A 21,467-nucleotide genomic window follows, 5' to 3' on the forward strand; every position below is an offset into this window, starting at 1 on the left:
GTACTTCAGTCTTGGCTCAAATTATATAGAGAAAAGCTTGGGGGGAGGGCCTCCCCCATTATTACCAATACATTACTATAAATTACCATTACTAGGCTCTATTTTTCTTCATAGGACTTATCACTTACTGACATATAATGCATTGACTCTCTTCCTCATATTATAAAGTCCTTAAAGGCTGTTCCCTTGCCTCTGTTGTTCATTGATGTATCTTCAGTGTGGAATACAGCATCTCACACAGTGTTGGTGCTTTAAAATACATCTGAAGGAGGGAACTACCCAATAATCCAGCGTTTCAGATTGAATTCTGAGCCGGCCACAACATGGCAAATTTCCATTTCCTTTCCTATTAACAAGACCCAACTATTTATAACTAGAATAGTTAGGATAACTACAGGATAGTTAGGAGATTAAGGAAAAGTACTCTGGCTAGTGAGAGGCCAAGAGCCCCACTCCCAGAAGAGGGAGAAAGAATAATGAAAACACATCTCAATTCAGCAGGTAACAGTGCAGCTGGAGTTTTTTTAATGGTGGCAGCTCTCAAGAGTGATAGTCCTGTGGACAAAGGTTCTTCTCCACAACATCCTTTAAGAATGTCACCTCCCGGGCTTCCCTGGTGGCGCAGTGGTTGAGAGTCCGCTTGCCGATGCAGGGGACGCGGGTTCTTGCCCGGTCCGGGAAGATCCCATATGGCGCGGAGCGGCTAGGCCCGTGAGCCATGGCCGCTGAGCCTGCGCGTCCGGAGCCTGTGCTCCGCAATGGGAGAGGCCACAACAGTGAAAGGCCCGCGTACCGCAAAAAAAAAAAGAATGTCACCTCCCATCTCCTATTTTCTCCTCCATTCTTAGAGACTAAGATTCCTATCCTTTGTATTCTGAGGATCCTTTTTCCTTTTTTGCTTTGCCCAGTTTATATTGTTATTGGGTCTCTAATCACATACAATTTGGGGAAGACAGCTGTGTTCTTTAGGACTGCCTTCCAATGGCTCATTCCCTTCAGTGACAGAACACTCTGATTAGTCCACTAGCTCATTCATTCACTTTCCAAATCAACAGATAATTGGTTTTTATTTTTCTGTGCTGGGAAATATAAAATCATGTAAACCAGGGCTCTCCAGTATAACTTTCTAGGATGATGGAAATGATGACAGATTTCTCAGTATATACTTTTCGGCCACATAGTCAGCTACAAAGTTTTGCTCATTGTCTGTGCTGTCCAATGTGGTACCCACTAGTTACATTGTGACCACCTGAAATGTGGTTTAGTGCAACTGAGGAACAGACTGTTGTTAAAACTTTAACATTTAAATAGCAAAATCAAGGGATTTTTAATCTACTGGGGGGATAAGACTTGGGCATTAAAAAAATAACTTGTATCCTGAAGTGCTTAAAGTCCGTTAAGAGTACCCCTTGCCGTCCCTCAAAATAATATACAACTTAAACAAGAAATTATAACCCCTTGAACCAATACTCCATATCTGCTAAGGACTGAATGTTTATGCCTCCCAAAATTCATATTTGGAGGCCTAATCCAAAATATGAACGGTATTCAAAGGGGAAATGTGGGGGGGTGGGAGGGATAAATCAGGAGCTTGGGATGAACATACACACACTACTATAAATAAGATAGATAACCAACAAGGACCTATTGTATAGCACAGGGAACTCTACTCAATATTCTGTGACAACTTATAGAAGAAAAGAATCTAAAAAAGAATGAATATATGTATATGTATAACTGAATCACTTTGCTGTACACCTGAAACTAACACAGCATTGTAAATCAACTATACTCCAATAAAATTAAAATATTAAAAACAAAACCCAAAATATGATGGTATTAAGAAGTGGGGCCTTTGAGAGGTGACTGGTTCAAGAGGGTGGAGCCCTCATGACTGGATTAGTGCCTTTATAAAAGACATCCCAGACAGCTCCTTTGCCCTTTCCCCTATGTGAGGATACAGTGGGATGACTGTCTTCTATGAACCAGGAACCCTCATTAGATACCGAATCTGCTGGCACCTTAATCTGGGACTTTGTAGCTTCCAGAACTGTGAGAAATAAATTTCTGTTTTTATAAGCTACCCAGGCTATGGTATTCTCTTATAGTAACCAGAAGGGACTAAGAAAATGTCTATTTCACCTTGTGTACCTATTTACATCCTCTTATTAGATTACCTGGTGTGTAAAGGTACCACTTAAAGATAATCCAGTTACCTCAAAGCTCTCTCCAGGAGACCATGGGCTTTTTCGGGTTTGGTCACCACTGTATCCTCAGCTCCTAGAACAGGACCCAGTAAAAAGGAAGTATTCGAAAAATACTCAGTAAATGAACAAAATGACTCAATCTGAGACTCAATCAAACTGGCTCAATCTATTTGCACAATGTAAATTTCTCAGAGTTTAAGATAGACATCCCAGTTTTCAATTAATGCTTCACCTTGGCCTTCCAGAAACTGAATTGATATATACACGCCCAGTATCCCACCAATCCAATATTAGCCCTGTTGTGTTTTTTTTTTCATAGCAACCTTCCACATACAAATTATATGTTTAAAAACTTCAACTATTTTCTCCACTTAGTTGAACTCAGCCTTCTTTCATCATTCGACTGACACAACAGAGCAATTGATGTGTATGTATTTGGGTTAACATCAGATTATGTCTCTGTATCAATGCATGTATCTAATTGGATGGGTACATCATGAGTTCCCAGTCTCAGCATTTATACAATTTCTCTCAGTATATACTTTTTCAGCCACCATATAAGCTAAAGTTTTTTGCTCAATAATTTATATCTTTTTCACATAGTATGTCTCTGAGTTTTTTTTCTACTGGTTTTCTGTGACATAAAATAAGATGTAATTGACCACTGAAGGCACGACTACATTCAATGCATTCATAAGGGTTCTCTCCTGTGCAAAACCTCTGTTATCTCCTGTGGGTGCACATCTGGCCACAGGTTGTCCCACTATGACTACATTCCTATTTGCTAGGAGTTCACTTATGTTTACTGATGTCTGAGGGGCCACTGAAGGCACCTGCATAGTCACTGAATTTACAGGGGTTTTCTCCTGCATAACATCACTAGTCTGTGAGGAGCTGTGACTCTCTGAGGGATGATTTTCCACCTTGGCTGAATCTCCACGTTTCTCTCTTGTGTGTATTATCTTATGTTTAACAAGGCAAGACATGTAGGCAAAAGCTTTCCCACACTCATTGCAGATATAGGGTCTCTCTCCTGTATGAGTTCTTTGATGAACAATGAGCTTTTGCTTTGTAGTGAAGGCTTTCCCACATTCACTGCATTCAAAGGGTTTCTCTCCTGTGTGAATTCTTTGATGTTTAATGAGACCCGACTTCTGGGAACAGGATTTTCCACATTCATTGCACACAAAAGGAGTCTTTCCTGTGTGAAATCTCTGATGTGCAATGAGGCAAGTCTTCTGGATGAAGCCTTTTCCACATTCATTGCATATGTAAGGTTTCTCGCCTGTGTGAATTCGCTGATGTACAATGAGATTTCCCTTCTGGATGAAGCCTTTCCCACAGTCACTGCATATATACGGTTTCTCTCCGGTATGGGTTTTCTGATGTATATTGAGCCGTGATTTCTTGAGGAAGGCTTTGCCACATTCAGTGCATTCATAAGGTTTCTCTCCTGTATGTGTTCTCTGATGTTCAGTGAGCATGAACTTTCTAGAGAATGCTTTCCCACACATGTTACATCGATGGGGCTTCTCTCCTGTATGAATTATCTGGTGATCAGTGAGCCAAGACTTTTTGATGAAAGCTTTCCCACATTCACCACATACATGAGGCTTCTCTATTTTTTGGGTTTTCTGATGCTTGCTGAATTGGGTCTTAGAGCTGATGGGTTTTTGGCTTTCGGAAGATTTAATTTCAGTATGAAATTGTTCATTGTCAGCATGGAGATAGGATTTCCCATCGCCAGTAAACTCAGCAGGGATCTTTATTTCATAGCTCCTGCTCTGGGGAAGTAAAGTTAAATCTGATTTCATACTTTTTCCATGTAAGTCAAACACATCATGATTTTGCCTGAACAGAAAATGAGTTCTGCTCTGATGAACAAAATATTCCAGTGGGTTCTGTTCATGCCATTGTTCTAGTCTCTTCTCCATGCTCTCATTTTGTAAGTGCTCCAGTAGGTGATCATCAACTTTCCAGATTTCTAGGAAAGAGAAGAACAATGAATTTCTTAAAAATACCTTGATGCAGGGCTTCCCTGGTGGTGCAGTGGTTAAGAATCCTCCTGCCAACGCAGGGGACACAGGTTCAATTCCTGGTCCGGGAAGATCCCATATGCCGCGGAGCAGCTAAGCCCATGCGCCACAACTACCAAGCCTGCGCTCTGGAACCTGCGAGCCACAACTACTGAGCCCATGGGCCACAACTGCTGAAGGCTGTGCACCTATAACCCATGCTCTGCAGCAAGAGAAGACACTGTAAATGAACAAAAACCACATATAAGAAGCCCTCACACTGCAATGAAGAGTAGCCCCCGCTAGCCGCAACTAGAGAAAGCCCACACACAGCAACAAAGACCCAACACAGCCAAAAATTAATTAATTAATTTAAAAAAAAAACCTTGATGTGAGGAGTCGTTTTAGTGATGTTCCTATTATATAAGTGTAAATAAAATTCCATGTTTAATGTTCCCTGCACATTGGAACAAACAATACAAACCAACCAAAAGGTAAACGTAGTTTGTGTAAAACACAGGGTTGGACAATTCAAAATGAATAAATATAGATTTGAATACTTTCTAAATACTAACCTTGCAAAACATGGAGAGACTGTAAAATACAAGCAATTTCCTGTGAGCAGGAGACCACAGGTTGCAGGGCCACCTCATCCAAACTGGGGAGGGATGGACTCATTCATTCCACAGATCCTTACTGATCACCTCTGTGTACCAGGAACGGTGCTAGTGTTGGGGATTCGCAAACGTACTCCTCGTGTTCACGGAGCCCATACTATAGGTGGGTAAAACCACTTTACAGGGCAGAGATAGACACAAGGAAAACAGCTGCAGGTTGGAAAACCTGGTGGGAAGGAGCAATGGAGAGGGAGAGAGGTGGAGGAAACCAGGGCTCATTTTGGAGGGAGACAGGCCTCCCCATGGATCCATTGTTGTGGTCTCCATGAGGGGAATGAAGAAAATGACACAGCACAGAACTCCAAGCACATCTAACTTACAATCTCCAAAACAGAACTGGTTTCCCAGGCTAGGTCTCCTCCACCTCCGGCACAGTCACTGCCAACTCCACTCTTCTCCTTCACCATGACAAAACTCCTCAGCATTTGTTTCTCTCGCTCACACACAATATCCAGCACAATGATCAATCCTGCCTGGCCTCCTTTAAGATACACCCAGAAAGGGACAGGCACCCACTCCTTCCACCCTCACGAAGCCAATCACTCTCTCTCACACCACAGCTGTAGCCTCCTCCCTGGCTTTCTTGTCCCTCCCCTGCCAGTGCCTGTCTATTTTCTACACATTAGCCAAACGGAACCTTTTAGCACCAATTATATCACATCAAGCCTCCTCTACTCAAAACTCCCTAATCTTTTCTCATCTCATTATGAATAAAATCAAGGTCTTGACATAGACAACAAACTATGGTTACCAAAGGGGAAAGGTGGGGGGAAGGGATAAACTAGGAATTTGGGAGTAACATATACACACTACGACATATAAAATAGATAAACAACAAGGACCTACTGTACAGCACAGGGAACGATAGTCAATATTTTGTAATAACCTATAAAGGAAAAGAATCTGAAAAAGAATATAGATAGATCGACAGATAGCTGAATTGCTTTGCTGTACACCTGAAACAAACATAACATTGTAAATCAACTATACTCCAATAAAAAATAAATTAATTTGTTAAAAAATCAAGGTCTTGATGTATCCTTGAAAGGCCCTTACGTGACCTGCTCCCCAGCCCCCAGCCTCTACCCCACTGACCCTATGTCTCCAGTCATGCTCTCTATATTCCATCCAAACAGGCTTCCGAAAGTTCTTCAGACATGCTCTTGCTTCAAGCCTTTGAAATTTCCAGGTTTATTTTGGAACACTCCTCACCCAGGGAAACTACTGCTTGCATCCCTCATCGACCTGCTCAACTCACCTTAACAAACAAGATTTTAGGGAGGGATGGATTGGGAGTCTGGGATTAGCAAATGCAAACTATTACATATAGAATGGATAAACCACAAGGTCCTACCGTATAGCACGGGGAACTATATTCAATATCCTGTGATAGGGACTTCCCTGATGGCGCAGTGGTTAAGAATCCGCCTGCCAATGCAGGGGACACGGGTTCGAGCCCTGGTCCGGGAAGACCCCCACATGCCACGGACCAACTAAGCCTGTAAGCCACAACTACTGAGCCTGCGCTCTAGAGCCTGCGAGACACAACTACTGAAGCCTGCGTGCCTAGAGCCCGAGCTCCTCAACAAGAGAAGCCACTGCAATGAGAAGCCTGTGCACTGCAATGAAGAGTAGCCCCTGCTCGCTGCAATAGAGAAAGCCCGCGTACAGCAACCAAAACCCAACACAGCCAAAAATAAAATTAAAATTAAAAAATTAAATAAATTATTAAAAAAAGAAATTAATACAAATCAACCATACTTCAATTTAAAAAAAAAATCAAGACTTCTTATTCCTAAAGCACAGGGCCAAGTCCAAGCACTCATGATGTAGTCATGCTGCTTTACATCCCTGAAAGTAATTTTGACCCCAAAACCTTAACATCAACCTTCATCTGTTTTTTCCGCTCAGCCCATATTTATTTAAATGTCAACTCTCATTTGCCCTCTATAAGCAGCATATCCAGAATCCAACCAACACTCACCCCTCCACCCATGCTGCAGTCAACCATTCTCCCTGTCACCATGTTTTTTGCAATAGCCTGCTACAAGGCTTTCCTGCTTGCCCCCTGCCCACTATGGTCTGCTTTCTACACAGAAGCCAAAGGGATTTCTTGAAAAATGTAAATTATTTCATGTCATTCCAGTACTCAAGAACTCCTCGTGTTTTCTCATCTTATTAGGAATAAAATCTCGATTTCTTGAAATTGAGTACATGACCAACCTTATCCACCACCCCCCGCTCCTGCCTGTCCCCACTGCTACTGCCTCTTCGGCTTATTCCCATCACGTTCCTGAAAGCACACTCTGCTCTGTCCACATGGGCTCCTTAATGTCTCTTAAACTCATTCGTGGCGTGGCCTTTTAAGTTTGCTAGCCGCTGTACTTGGAAAACTCCTAACCCGGCAGCCTACTAACTTCCCGCATTTCTTGGCTCAGAGGCACCTTACCTGAGAGGTGTTCCCTGCCTAAAAGAGGAGCCCCAGCATCTACTCTTCCATAATGCTGACTAAAGTTTTATCACAGCACTTTTCACTCCCTAGGTATATTATTTGTTTATTGTTATCAATTCCTTACCTCCTTTCTCATAGACTAAAAACTCGTGATCATTTGTATACTTTTTTCCACTGTTCTTACCTTCCAGCATGCACTAGGCAATCAGAAAATACAGAGGAATGAAAAAAAGAAAAGCAAAAAGATTTTGAAAAATAGAGGAATGAATCAAAGAAGCAATTACATGTATGGAACACATTGGGGAGAATTTAGGAAAGAAGATAGAAATCTATCTCTTTCTGAGCAAGATGATATCATATCATGGAGATCATGGAAAGAAGAATTTTAACTGCCAGAAAATGTGGTTAGTGGAGACTAAATGTCATCAGGATCCAGTGGGAAGAAAAATGAAAATTTTAGGGAAATGAAGACAATAGTAATGTCAACAATCAACGAGAAGAAAGTTCAAAATCAGTAAATACACAAAGGAATTAATAATTCAAAGTAGGCAAGAGTTATGATTGTGTTGAGGTTGGAACTGAGAACACAGGATGTTAAAATAACATTTCTAGTTAAAAATTCATCATGGGGCTTCCCTGGTGGCGCAGTGGTTGAGAGTCCGCCTGCCGATGCAGGGGACGCGGGTTCGTGCCCCGGTCCGGGAGGATCCCACATGCCGTGGAGCGGCTGGGCCGCTGAGCCTGCGCGTCCGGAGCCTGTGCTCCGCAACGGGAGAGGCCACAACAGTGAGAGGCCCGCGTACCACAAAAAAAAAAAAAAAAAAAATTCATCATGAGCAGCAGATCCCTTAACAGAAGAGAGCTCTGCTGGTGGGGAACATGTGAGGTAATGCCTGAATGGCCAGGATGGAGGATGCACAGGAATAAGGGAGAACCTAAACCTCTAGGGTTTCCTGGGAGGGAAGATTATCTTAGGTCCTTGCAGCTACTGGAAACTCAGGAGAGCTGCCATTGAGATGAGTAAATTATATAGAAGCCAAGTCTGTGGTGGAGAACATGGGGGAGAGATCAATTTGGGAGTCTTCTCCAGGGAACCGAAGGAGTTTATTAGCTTGTTAGAATGAAGAAAACTTGGAAGGTTAGGAGATCATTGAGTAAAATGGAAAACAAAACCTTTGGAAAATCTCAGAGCGGGGACAAGGCACAGTGAAGACCAGTTTACTTTGGGGCTCGGCATCCAAGATGGGGTGGATGTGAGGAAGGAAATCAACATTACCAGTGGGGCAGAAAGGTGCAGTAACCAGAAGACATTGAGGAATTCAAAAGTTTTCTCTTTGGAGAGAGGCCTTGGAAGGTGGAGTTTCATAGAAAAGGAGGTGGAAGTGTATGAAGAAGAAGGAAAAGATATGAGAATCCGGGGACTTCCTTGGTGGTGCATTGGTTAAGGATCTGCCTGCCAATGCAGGGAACACGGGTTCGAGCCCCAGTCCGAGAAGATCCCACATGCCACAGAGCAACTAAGACCGTGCGCCACAACTACTGAGCCTGTGCTCTAGAGCCCGCGAACCACAACTACTGAGTCTGTGTGCCATAACTACTGAAGCCCACGTGCCTAGAGCCCGTGCTCCGCAACAAGAGAAGCTGAATGAGAAGCACATGCACTGCAACGAAGAGTAACCCCCACTCGCCGCAACTAGAGAAACCCTGCATGAAGCAACGAAGCATAGCTCCCACTTGCCGCAACTAGAGAAACCCTGCATGCAGCAACGAAGATCCAGTGCAGCCAAAAAATAAATAAGTTTATTTAAAAAAAAAAGATATGAGAACCCTAGGAAAAAGAAAACTATGCAAACAAAAAACAAGATGGGGGTAAAATAAAGAAGAAACAAATCCCAGAAAAGATAGAATCTTCCCTAAGATGGGATACATTTTTCTCTAAACTCCTACAAAGAAAAAGAGGTCTGGCACCGGGATTTCCACGGCCTGTCACCTTGCTGGTCTCTCACTCACCTGAACGGGTTTGACAGTGGATTTCATCTTCCATCGTCCATGGTTCTCCTTGACCCAACTTGGACAGTACATTTGGTTTGCTGGCTTGAAAACCTATTCATGGAAAATGATACAAGATTTAGACGCAGTGAATGGCGCATGGGGTCGATGAAAACCACAGAATCCTACCTCTGAGGACAATACGGTTTTCACATTTTGAAGGAAAAACACACCCCTCTGTGAGTCTCCTCTCCTGTCAATCCTTCTACTTCACTTCTGACACCAGATATGTGGGTTTTCCACACATCAAGGAATTCTGCAACACCAACTGACACTGACGGGGTGTCCTCCGATTTAATTCAATTCTGACACGATCTACCTGGTGATAGGGTCAGATAATACAGGTTAGGGGTACACTCCCATAAGACTTCGGCTCCGCTCCTGCATTTCTGGCACCAACTGTAAATTCAGGCTGTTTCCTGGGCTTCTGATCAACCATGAATAGATCAGAAGTTCCCATGACTCCCTTTCTCAGGTTCGATTAATTCACTAGAGCAGCAGACAGAAATCAAGAAGACAGCTTACTTACTAGGTCACCAGTTTATTATAAAAGGATACACAGGGAGCTCAGCTCAGTGCTCTGTGATGACCTATATGTGGTGGGGAAGGGGGGGAGGTCCAAGAGGGAGGGGATATAGGTATACACAGTGCTGATTCACTTCATTGTACAGCAGAAACTAACACAACATTGTAAAGCAATTCTACTACAATAAAAAAATAAATAAAAATTAAAAACTTAAAAATAAATCAATAAAAAAATAAAAGGATACAACTCAGGAACAGCCAGATGGAAGAGAATACAGTACAAGGCATGTGGGAAAGGCCACAGAGCTTCCATGCTCTCTCTGGGGGCACCCCTCCCCTGGCACCGCCAAGTGGCCACCAATCTGAAAGCTCTCCGAGCCTGCCCCTGTGGGGTTTCATGGAGGCTTCACTATATAGCCATGACGGATTAAATCATGAGGCTTTGAAATATTTCCAGACATTGTCAAATGTCCCCTGGGAACCAAATTGGCCCCAGTTGAGAACCACTGACTTAACGGGGGAGAGAGCTGGAAAATGGTAAATGCACAGAGAAGATGGGTGTGACAAGAGACCCTCACAGCTGCTGCTGAATTTTTAATTATAAATGACTGATTGTTTAGTAGAAACTCTATATGTTGCAGCAGATATGGAAATTATTCATTATTGTAGTTAAAATGGTACAAGCTGTGGTCATTGTGTTGATCATTTTTAAAGCATTGCTGTTTGCAGTATGCATATACAGGTATGCAGAGAAGAATCAAACTCCTCTGACCAAGGACTTATTAAACTATGTTCTAATTGTCAAAAAAACAGAAAAACATCGGGCTTTGGTGATTATGATTTAATCTCCAGCCATTTGTTCTCCCCAGAGGTGGGGTGGAGGCGGGACTGAAATTTGCAACCCTCTAAATCATGGGTGGTGAGCTCAGCGACCAGCCCGCAATCTTAGGTTATCGAGTGGCCTTCCCAAAATCACCTCATTAACATAAACTCACATGCCGTGGTAAGGGTCCCTTATACTAATAACAAAAGACACCCATTTCTCCTTTACCCTCTTATAACTTAGGAAATTCCATGGATTTTAGGAGCTCTGTGCCAGAATTGGGGATGAAGACCAAATATATATATTTCTTAATATAAATCACAGCATTATACACAGCTACAAAATAGAGGCGTTTCTCTCAAGAGAAAGGAGAATATACCCACTTCTCTTGGGCCAGAGACAGGACCGAGAATCTACTGCTTCAGAGAATCACAGACAATCCAAAGCTTTCAGAAGCTGAGAAAGGAAACCCCACTGACTGGGGACCCTCTCAGGGACCCAGGGGAGCCGTCCTCACCCACGGAGAGCAGGTTGCTATAGTTCTCCAGCATCACATCCCGATACAGGTCCTTCTGAGGAGGGGCCAGGAGCTGCCACTCCTCCCATGTGAAGTCCACTGCCACATCCTCAAATGTCAGGGTTTCCTGTAATAACAGTGGTGTTTAATGAACTGATCTCTTTTTGATGATATGGAAGAAATGTTAAAGTTTGTCTTCTCATTTCCACTTTATAGGCTAGATCTGTATATCTAGACACATGGAAGAAGCAAAAGCCTAATAAAATACTAGGATTCAATTAACTGTAATTGTGTAGTCAGTCATCCATCCATTTATCATTAGCCATTTCTTTTTTTTTTTTTTTTTTTTGGCCGCGTCGCGTGGCTTGCGGGATCTCATTTCCCCAACCAGGGATTGAACCTGTGCTCCCTACAGTAGAAGCACAGAGTCTTAACCACTGGACCACCAGTGAAGTCTCTCATAGACGTTTCTATAATATGTAGAAGTTAAATCATCTTGTTAACCTAGAAAACACCACATTCATACATATATATGTATGTATATATATGTATGGGACAAACATATATGCCAGTGGAATCGGGATGACTGTGTCTTTAGAGCCAGTCAATCAGAATCTTCTGGGAAGCGACTCAAGAAGCCAGAATTATGAGAAACTAAATGTTTAATAAGCATGTTTAAAGTGTATGAAGAAGAAACTTATTTTTTGATATGTGTACTTTGTTATGATTTCAGCCTTTAAATATATTAAGTCAGTTGTGTAATGAACAAAAATAAATGCAATATATTGATTTTGCCAGGAAATAAATTGCCAGGAATTCCCTGGCAGTCCAGTAGTTAGGACTCCACACTTCCACTGCAGCAGGTACCAGTTCCAACCCTGGTCAGGGAACTAAGATCTGCAAGCCATGTGGTGTGGGGAAAAAAAAGAAACAAAAGAAAAGAAAACTGTAGATTAAGAATTCAGATTTGGGGACTTCCCTGGTGGCACAGTGGTTAAGAATCTGCCTGTCAATGCAGGGAACACAGGTTCGAGCCCTGGTCCGGGAAGATCCCACATGCTGCGGAGCAGCTAAGCCTGTGTGCCACAACTACTGAGCCTGCACTCTAGAGCCCGCTAGCCACAACTACTGAGCCCGCGTGCCACAACTACTGCAGCCCGTGCACCTAGAGCCCGTGCTCCGCAACAGAGAAGCCACCGCAATGAGAAGCCCGCGTGCAGCAACGAAGACCCAACGCAGCCAAAAATAAATACATAAATAAATAAATCAATTAATTAAAAAGAAAGAATTCGGATTCGAACATGGAAATCAAGAGTCAGACATACTGCAAAGCCTGAGAAAACAGTCCCCATAGAACTGCTCTCCCTTCAGACACCGGCTGCAATTTCTGGGGTCCCCTGGATCACCCTCACTTCAGAAGCAGGCTACAAAGACACCCAGGGTCCCCAAGACACCCTTACATGCAATAATTACCTAGAATGACTCAGACAACTAACAAACCCATTCGGGAACAAAGGAAAGAATAAAACAAACCAAAAGTCACCTGGGCCTGGATCATTTTCTTCTGTTTTCTGAAAACAGCTGGCAGTAAGGAGGCTCTGTCGCTGTGTCTTCTGGATCTGCTCTAAATTCTGTCCTGTCTTCAATCAAGCATGTCCCCAGTAATGCTGATACCAAATCCTGTAACTTCTTCCTCCTTCTACTGATTCTTTTGCTCCTGGGGAGTCAGGACCTGTGGGTTGAGGAGAAAATTCAAGCTGAGGGTACATTTCCTCTGGGCCCAGATGCTAACGCTGCTCCTGGGCGCTCACCTTAGCCCAATGCCCACAGCACGGCCGAGTGTCCCATTTTTACCCCAGACGACTTTATTCCTCTGGCCAAAAAGGCTAAGATTCTGACTGTGGTGGGGGTATTCCTTTATTCCGTGAAGTTGAAGTGGGGTGACTGTCAGAGGGAATGAGGGAAACGAGATCCATCCCCGCAGCAGCCCTCAGGAGCAGGAGACTCTCAGGCAGCTCAATTATACAAAAGGGAGCGTATGGGAGGAGAGGCGCTGGGCACTGCTTTCCTTTAAACCGTGTGCGCTCAGGAACCTCCTCAAGCGTTTTTATACACCCTGTGAGTACACACACTTCAGTTTGAAAACCAATGTACTGGGCAAACCAAAAGCATTCTCTTATTAAGCAATGATGATAACACCTTAGGCGGTTTAAGATACATTTTTTAAAAGTACACAATATTGTAAATAAATTGGAAACTGGTAAATAAAGTTGAGATGCTTAAGACCCCTGTCAGAGAAGAGTGTAAAAGTGCTAATCAACGTAAACATTTGACAAAGAAAGCTTCCATGCTGTATGTAATTTCTAGTGTCATGGTGAAAACTGACAATTGTCTCAAAGTACATAATTTCCAACCTAATGGAAGGGGGAAACAGAATGAGAAGAAATTCATTCAAAACAAGGCAAAAAAAGAGAAGAAGGAATAGAGAACTAGTGGGGCAAATACAGTACACTTAGATGACTATTTTAAAACAAAACATACTAAGAATTATATTCAGTATAAATAGAACAAGGAATTTAGTTAATTACGCAAAACCCAAAAACATGCTACTCTAGGTGACATGTATGAAACATAATGATATGGAAAGCTAGAGAATAAAAGGTTAGAAAAAGATAAACCATGGAAAGAGTAACCACAGACACTCTGGTGTATTCTCAGACAAAATGGACCAGAAAGCCCAAAAATTACTACAGAGAAAGAAAAATGCTTACTAGTAAGAGGTTCAATTCAGCACATTATAGAAATTTGCAATTTCTATGCACCTAATAATATTGCTTTGAAATATATACAGCAAAAATGGACCCAAAAAACCAAGAAGAAATAAATCCAGACTGGATCCAAAAAGCCAAGAAGAAATAAATCCAGACTAACGGTTGAAGACTTAACACGCTTATCCCATTAACTGACAGAACAAATAGGTCACCAACAAACAAAATTTATAAACAAAATCATTTTGAAGAATATAAAAAATATATAAGTAGGAATACTGACAGAAATTTTAACAGATTTAAATAAATGGAATGATGAACTATGAATACGATTCAGAAAACCAAGCATTTTAAAGACGTCATGTCAACCCACACACCTATGGTCAATTAATCTATGACAAAGGAGGCAAGAATATATAATGGAAAAAAGACAGTCTTCCAATAAGTGGTGCTGGGAAAACTGGACAGCTACATGTAAAAGAATGAAATTAGAACACTCTCTAACACCATACACAAAAATGAACTCAAAACGGATCAAAGACCTAAATGTAAGGCCGGACACTATAAAACTCTTAGAGGAAAATACAGGCAGCACACTCTGTCATAAATTGCAGCAATATATTTTTTGATCCACCTCCTAGAGTAATGAAAATAAAAACAAAAGTAAACAAATGGGACCTAGTAAGACTTAAAAGTGTCTGCACAGCAAAGGAAGCCATAATCAAAAAGAAAAGACAATCCACAGAATGGGAGAAAATATTTGCAAACCAAGTGACCAACAAGGGATTAATCTCCAAAATATACAAACAGCTCATGCAGCTCTATGTCAAAAAAAAAAAAAAAACCCCAAACAACATAATCAAAAAATGGGCAGGGGCTTCCCTGGTGGCACAGTGGTTGAGAGTCCGCCTGCCGATGCAGGGGACACGGGTTCGTGCCCTGGTCCAGGAAGATCTCACATGCCACAGAGCGGCTAGGCCCGTGAGCCATGGCCGCTGACCCTGCGCGTCCGGAGCCTGTGCTCCACAACGGGAGAGGCCACAACAGTGAGAGGCCCGCGTACCGCAAAAAAAAAAAAAAAAAAAAAAGGGCAGAATGGGACTTCCCTGGTGGTGCAGTGGTTAAGAATCCACCTGCCAGTTTAGGGGACACAGGTTTGATCCCTGGTCTGGGAAGATCCCACGTGCTGCGGAGCAACTAAGCCCGTGCACCAGAACTACTAAGCCTGCACTCTAGAGCCCGTGAGCCACAACTACTGAGTCTGTGTGCCACAACTACTGACGCCCACGCACCTAGACCTGTGCTCCACAAGAAGAGAAGCCATCGCAATGAGAAGCCCGTGCACCAAAACAAAGAGTAGCCACTGCTCACTGCACCGCTCACTGCAACCAGAGAAAGCCTATGCGCAGCAATGAAGACCCAACGCGACCAAAAATAAATAAATAAATAAATTAGTTTTTTAAAAAATCAATGTATTTTTAAAAAATGAGCAGAAGATCTAAATAGACATTTCTCCAAAGAAGACATACAGATGGCCAAAAAGCACATGAAAAGATGCACAACATCACTAGTTATCAGAGAAATGCAAATCAAAACTACTATGAGGTATCACCTCACACTGGTCAGAATGGCCATCATCAAAAATTCTACAAACAATAAAAGTTGGAGAGGGTGTGGTGAAAAGGGAACCCTCCTACACTGTTGGTGGTAATGTAAATTGGTACAACCACTATGGAGAACAACAGTATGTTCTCTTTTTAGATTTTTTTAAGAGAACAACCATGTGACCCAGCAATCCCACTCCTGGGCATATATCCAGAAAAAACCATAATACAAAAAGATACATGCACCCCAATGTTCATTGCAGCACTATTTACAATAGCCAAGATATGGAAGCAACCCAAATGTCCATTGACAGTGGCACACATAAAGATGTGGAACATAGATACAATGGAATAGTACTAAGCCATGAAAAAGAAGGAAATAATGCCATTTGCAGCGACATGGATGGACTTAGAGATTATCATACTAAGTGAAGTAAGGCAGACAGAGAAAGACAAATACGATATTATATCACTCATGTGGAATCTAATTTTTAAAAAAGGATACAAATGAACTTATTTACAAAACAGAAACACACTCACAGATTTTGAAAACAAATTTATGGTTACCAAAGGAGAAACGTAGAGGGGAGGGATAAATTAGGAGCTTGGGATTAACATACACACACTACTATATATAAAATAGATAACCAACAAGGACCTACTGCATAGCACAAGGAACTCAACTCAGTATTCTGTGATAATCTATATGGGAAAAGAATCTGAAAAAGGATGAATATATGTATATGTATAACTGAATCACTTTGTTGTACCCCTGAAACTAATACAACATTGTAAATCAACTGTACTCCAATAAAACTTTTTAAAAAATAAAAAATAAAAATAAAGATGTCATGTTTCCCATATATATATATATAAATCCAATGAAACCTCAATCAAAATCCTAAGCTGATAACTATATCCATCTATCAATTATGAGGACTTAAAATTACTTTAGTTATGACAGTACAATATTAGTACAATGATAGACAAATGGAACAAAATCAAATGCTTATAAACAGAGATGCATATATAGAGACTAGATAACAAAAGTAGCATTACAGAAAAGAGGATAAGGATGTCTCTTTTTAAAAATGGTGCTGGGGGGGCTTCCCTGGTGGCGCATTGGTTGGGAGTCTGCCTGCCGATGCAGGGGACGCGGATTCGTGCCCTGGTCCGGGAGGATCCCGCGTGCCGCGGAGCGGCTGGGCCCGTGAGCCATGGCTGCTGAGCCTGCGTGTCCGGAGCCTGTGCTCCGCAACGGGAGAGGCCACAACAGAGGGAGGCCCGTAAACCCAAAAAAAAAAAAAAAAAAAAAAAAAAAAAAAGGTGCTGGGACAATCAGATATTCATGCTGGGGGTTGGGGGATTCAGAGAACAATGGTGAACCCCATCTCACAATATACACAAAAATCATTTGGGGGGAGAACTGTCAATTTCAGTGGGAGAGGCAAATTAATAAGAAACTTTCCGCCTGGAGGGGTGGGATAGGGAGGGTGGGAGGGAGGGAGACGCAAGCGGGAAGAGATATGGGAACATATGTATATATATAACTGATTCATTTTGTTGTGAAGCTGAAACTAATATACCATTGTAAAGCAATTATACTCCAATAAAGATGTTTAAAAAGAAAAAAAAAAAAGACACTTTAGGGGATAATATAGGAGAATCTCTCAATGATATTAGGGTATGGAAAGATATTTTAAACAAGCTATATATGAAGCACACCATAGGGACTTCCCTGGTGGTCCACTGGCTAAGACTCCGCACTCCCAATGCAGGGGGCCCGGGTTCGATCCCTGGTCAGGGAACTAGATCCTACATGCCGCAACTAAGACCCGGAGCAGCTAAATAAGTAAATAATTTTTTTTTAAAAAAAGAGTTCTCGGGGGCTTCCCTGGTGGCGCAGTGGTTGAGAGTCCGCCTGCCGATGCAGGGGGCGTGGGTTCGTGCCCCGGTCCGGGAAGATCCCACATGCCGCGGAGCGGCTGGGCCCGTGAGCCATGGCCGATGAGCCTGCGCGTCCGGAGCCTGTGCTCCGCAACGGGAGAGGCCACAACAGTGAGAGGTCCGCGTACCGCAAAAAAAAAAAAAAAAAAAAAAAAAAAAAAAAAAAATGAAGGACACCATAATGCAAATTATATATTCCTTCTGCTGGAGGAACTGGATAGTCACTTTGGAAAACATTTTGGCATCATCCATTTAGACTGAAGTTATACACATCCTAAGACACAGAAATCTCACTCTGAGTATACATCTAAGTTATACATCTATCCCCCACTAAAGTAAGGACACATTTGAACCAGAAGATATGTACAAGAATTTTCACAGCAACATTATTCATAACAACCCAAACTGCAAGCATTACAAGTTTAATTAATAGTAGAAAAAACTGACATATATTCAAACTATGGAATGCTATTAAAAAACAACCTTTACCTAGCTTGCAAGCTAAGAATACTTTCTACATTTTCAAAGAACTGTAAAACAAAACCAAAAAGCAACGTGAGAGACCTTCTGTGTCCTGCAACTCCTAAAATGTTTACTGTATAGATATTCATACAATATGTTTGCCTGACCCTTGTTACAGAGGGAAAAAAAAACCCAAACAAAAGCAAAAAACAAAACAGAACAAAACCACAAAAAATCCTCTGTGCAAAAGCATGAATAATTCTTTAAAATATTGAGTAAAAGAAGACTGACAGTTAAAAAAATCAGTATAGTAACACTGACATGTAGTTAAAAATAGGCACAACTAAATAAAATATAATGATTAGGAATGATTAATTTTTTATATGATACAACTATAAAGAAAAGACTTAAACTGCTTGGTATCTCGAACCGGATGGTAATTACCTTTGAGTATGAAGCTGTAATATAATTGCGAAGTGGCTCACAGAACACCACTGGGGTGCTGGCAGTGTTCTGTTTCTCAAGCTGGGCAATAATTTTATTTTATTATTATTTTTTTAAATATTTAAATATTTATTTATTTATTTAATTTATTTGGTTGAGCCAGGTCTTAGTTGCAGCTCCAGGGCTCCTTAAGTTATGGCTCCAGGGCTCCTTAGTTGTGGCATGGAAACTCTTAGTTGTGGCATGCATGTGGGATTTAGTTCCCTGACCAGGGATGGAACCTGGACCCCCTGCATTGGGAGCGCAGTTTTATCCACTGTGCCACCAGGGAAATCCCTGGGCAATAATTTTATACTGATTAACTTGTAGATCTTTTAAATTAACAAATAAGTGAGGACTTCCCTGGTGGTGCAGTGGTTAAGATTCTGTGCTCCCAATGCAGGGGGCCTGGGTTCCATCCCTGTTCAGGGAACTAGATCCTACACGGATGCTGCAACTAAGAGTTTGCATGCCACAACTAAGGAGCCAGCGAGTTGCAACTAAGGAGCTGGTGAGCCGCAACTAAGGAGCCCACATGCCACAACTAAGGAGCCCGTGAGCCACAACTAACGAGCGCACCTGCTGCAACTAAGACCCAGTGCAACCAAAATAAATAAGTATTAAAAAATATATAAATGGAAGAGTTGAAAAAGCCTGTTCTTTACACAGAGAACAGATTTGTGGTTGCCCTAGAAGAGGGGAACTAGAAGAGGGATGGATTGGGAGTTTGGAATTAGCAAATGCAAACTATTATACATAGAATGAATAAACAACAAGATGCTGCTGTATAGCACCGGGGACTATATTCAATATCCTGTGATAAACCATAATGGAAAAGAATATGAAAAAGAATGTATATATATGTATCACTGAATCACTTTGCTGTACAGCAGAAATTAACACAACATTGTAAATCAATTATACTTCAATAAAATAAACTTTTTGAAAAAGCCTGTTCTTTAAAAAGACCAACAACACATATCCATTTGTAGTGAGATAGAAAGAAACCTGGTGCAAATAAAAAAATATAAGGAATTAATAGGGGACATAACTGAGATAAAATAGACATTTTTTTTTTGCCCTGAAAGAATACAATGAATATTTTTATTTCATTAAATTTGAAATCCTGGATGAACTCATAATTTTATGATCCTTCCATCCTGGAAACATCTTAACTCCAGACCATCTAGCAGGTGAATTTTAGGGCAGGGAACAGGAAGGACACAGACGTCCACTACCACCCCATTCACTTTCCTCCTTTGTACTGGAGAGTAGAGACAATGCATTGAGATAAGAATGAATTATAAACATTAGAAACTGGACAGAAAATTAAGGTTATATTCAGACAAGATCATCATCGACGTGGAAAAAGAGACACAAGGAATTACTTATGTAAAAGACAAAACGTTCCCCCCATATATCCCAAGCAGATTTTCACATATACTGCTGGCCAGAACTGCACTATATACCTAAGCTCATTTCATACTAATTGATCACTAGAAACGGGAACTGAAACCACCATGATTAACTAAGACCAACCAGTACTGGCATATGGGTCACCCTACCAGAAGGATGGATAACTAAAAACAGAGATTCTATTAGCAAAGAAGGAGGGAATGTTTGTCAGGCAAAAAAGCAACAGTGTCCACTGCTATATATTAAGTGGTGAGTGCAGGCGTTGGCAAACATTTTCTACAAAGTGATAGATACTATACATTTCTACTTTGAAGGTTAAGCTCTGTCACAACGTTTCAATTCTGCCTTCTCATTGCGAAAGCAGCCATAGACGATACGTAACAGACGGGTGTGGCTGGATTAGTCCCTCGATCTGCAGTTACTCATCCCCCTGGATAAAAGCCTAAAAAGCAGAAGGTTTCGAACTCCTGTCCTGGGCTGCACCACCTTCCTTCCCAGCGGTGGAGGCTGGAACCTCAACGAAACCACCAGCCAGGCGTCCAGAGCTTCAGCCCTCACAGCCTCTTTGTACCACAGACACTACACACTTCTTAATTAATCCGAAACCTGGACCAGACATCCCCACATGATGCCCGTCCACCCTGGCCTCTAATCACTGAGTCCCATATTAATTCCCAAACCTGAAGCTGTTACCATCGTAAATACCACCTGCATCCTTTACAGAATGATCCGCAAAGATCCCATACCTTGCCAGTCAGGACACGGTCGCTGATCTCTACAGATTCTTAACCGTTTTAACGACTCCCCACCAAAGTACCCCAACCACAGATAGACGTGCCAGACTCTGCTGGTTCCTCCCAAATACCTCCACCTTGGCGTTTCCCACCAGACCCTCCAATAATTCCGTGAGTCCACACTACACCATTTGCACCCTGTAGGAGTCACGTCACGCTGTCATAGACACACCTCTCATGAGAAAACACACACACACACACACACACACACACACACATAAAACTTCAAGGGACAAATGCACACACTGACCCGATTTTCCCCAGCCCACAAGGAGAGTCTAAACGTAACCTTCCGCGAACCGCTTCTACTTCTGGACCCGTCGCCCAGATTTTTCGCCTGCCTACGGCGGCCGAAGACGGTCTGAGGCGTTTCAAGAAAGGCGGATGAGCGGATTCCGGTATTTCCCAGAGAGGCAATATGTCTGCGCCCAGCTCTCCGGCCCCACGGGGCGGCCATGTTGGGACACCTGACGTACAGAAGGCCAAGGGGCGGGTTTGGGGCAGGGAGCCCTGAGATGGTCCGAGAGGTGAGAAGCCACTGATGATATCTCATTTCCTGGCACTTCGACTCTTCAGAAAATTCGCAGATTTTCAGAGACTCGAGGTCTGCGAGGCAAATATGGAGCTACCTAAACTGCGTTCGACGGACTGGGCAGGAAAGTAATATTGCCGCGGCCTTTATTTTACACCTTGTATTAAAAAAGTAGGGGGACGGGTTTCCAAATGGA

At 42.2% G+C, this 21,467-nt stretch overlaps 1 protein-coding gene across 1 annotated transcript; it reads right to left on the reverse strand.

The window, feature by feature from the left end:
* Positions 1-2,438: 2,438 nt before the first annotated feature.
* On the reverse strand, positions 2,439-21,098 carry ZNF350 (zinc finger protein 350). The gene is made up of 5 exons (XM_082676109.1): positions 20,990-21,098; positions 12,809-12,997; positions 11,266-11,392; positions 9,362-9,454; positions 2,439-4,191 (listed from the first exon to the last, which is right to left on the reverse strand). The coding sequence occupies exons 2-5, from the start codon at positions 12,821-12,823 to the stop codon at positions 2,831-2,833; spliced, it is 1,596 nt and encodes a 531-aa protein (XP_082532235.1). The 5' UTR covers positions 12,824-12,997; positions 20,990-21,098; the 3' UTR covers positions 2,439-2,830.
* Positions 21,099-21,467: the final 369 nt, after the last annotated feature.

The sequence above is a fragment of the Grampus griseus genome (assembly GCF_964374135.1).
Source record: "Grampus griseus genome assembly, chromosome: 19".
In the NCBI taxonomy this organism is placed as follows: domain Eukaryota; kingdom Metazoa; phylum Chordata; class Mammalia; order Artiodactyla; family Delphinidae; genus Grampus; species Grampus griseus.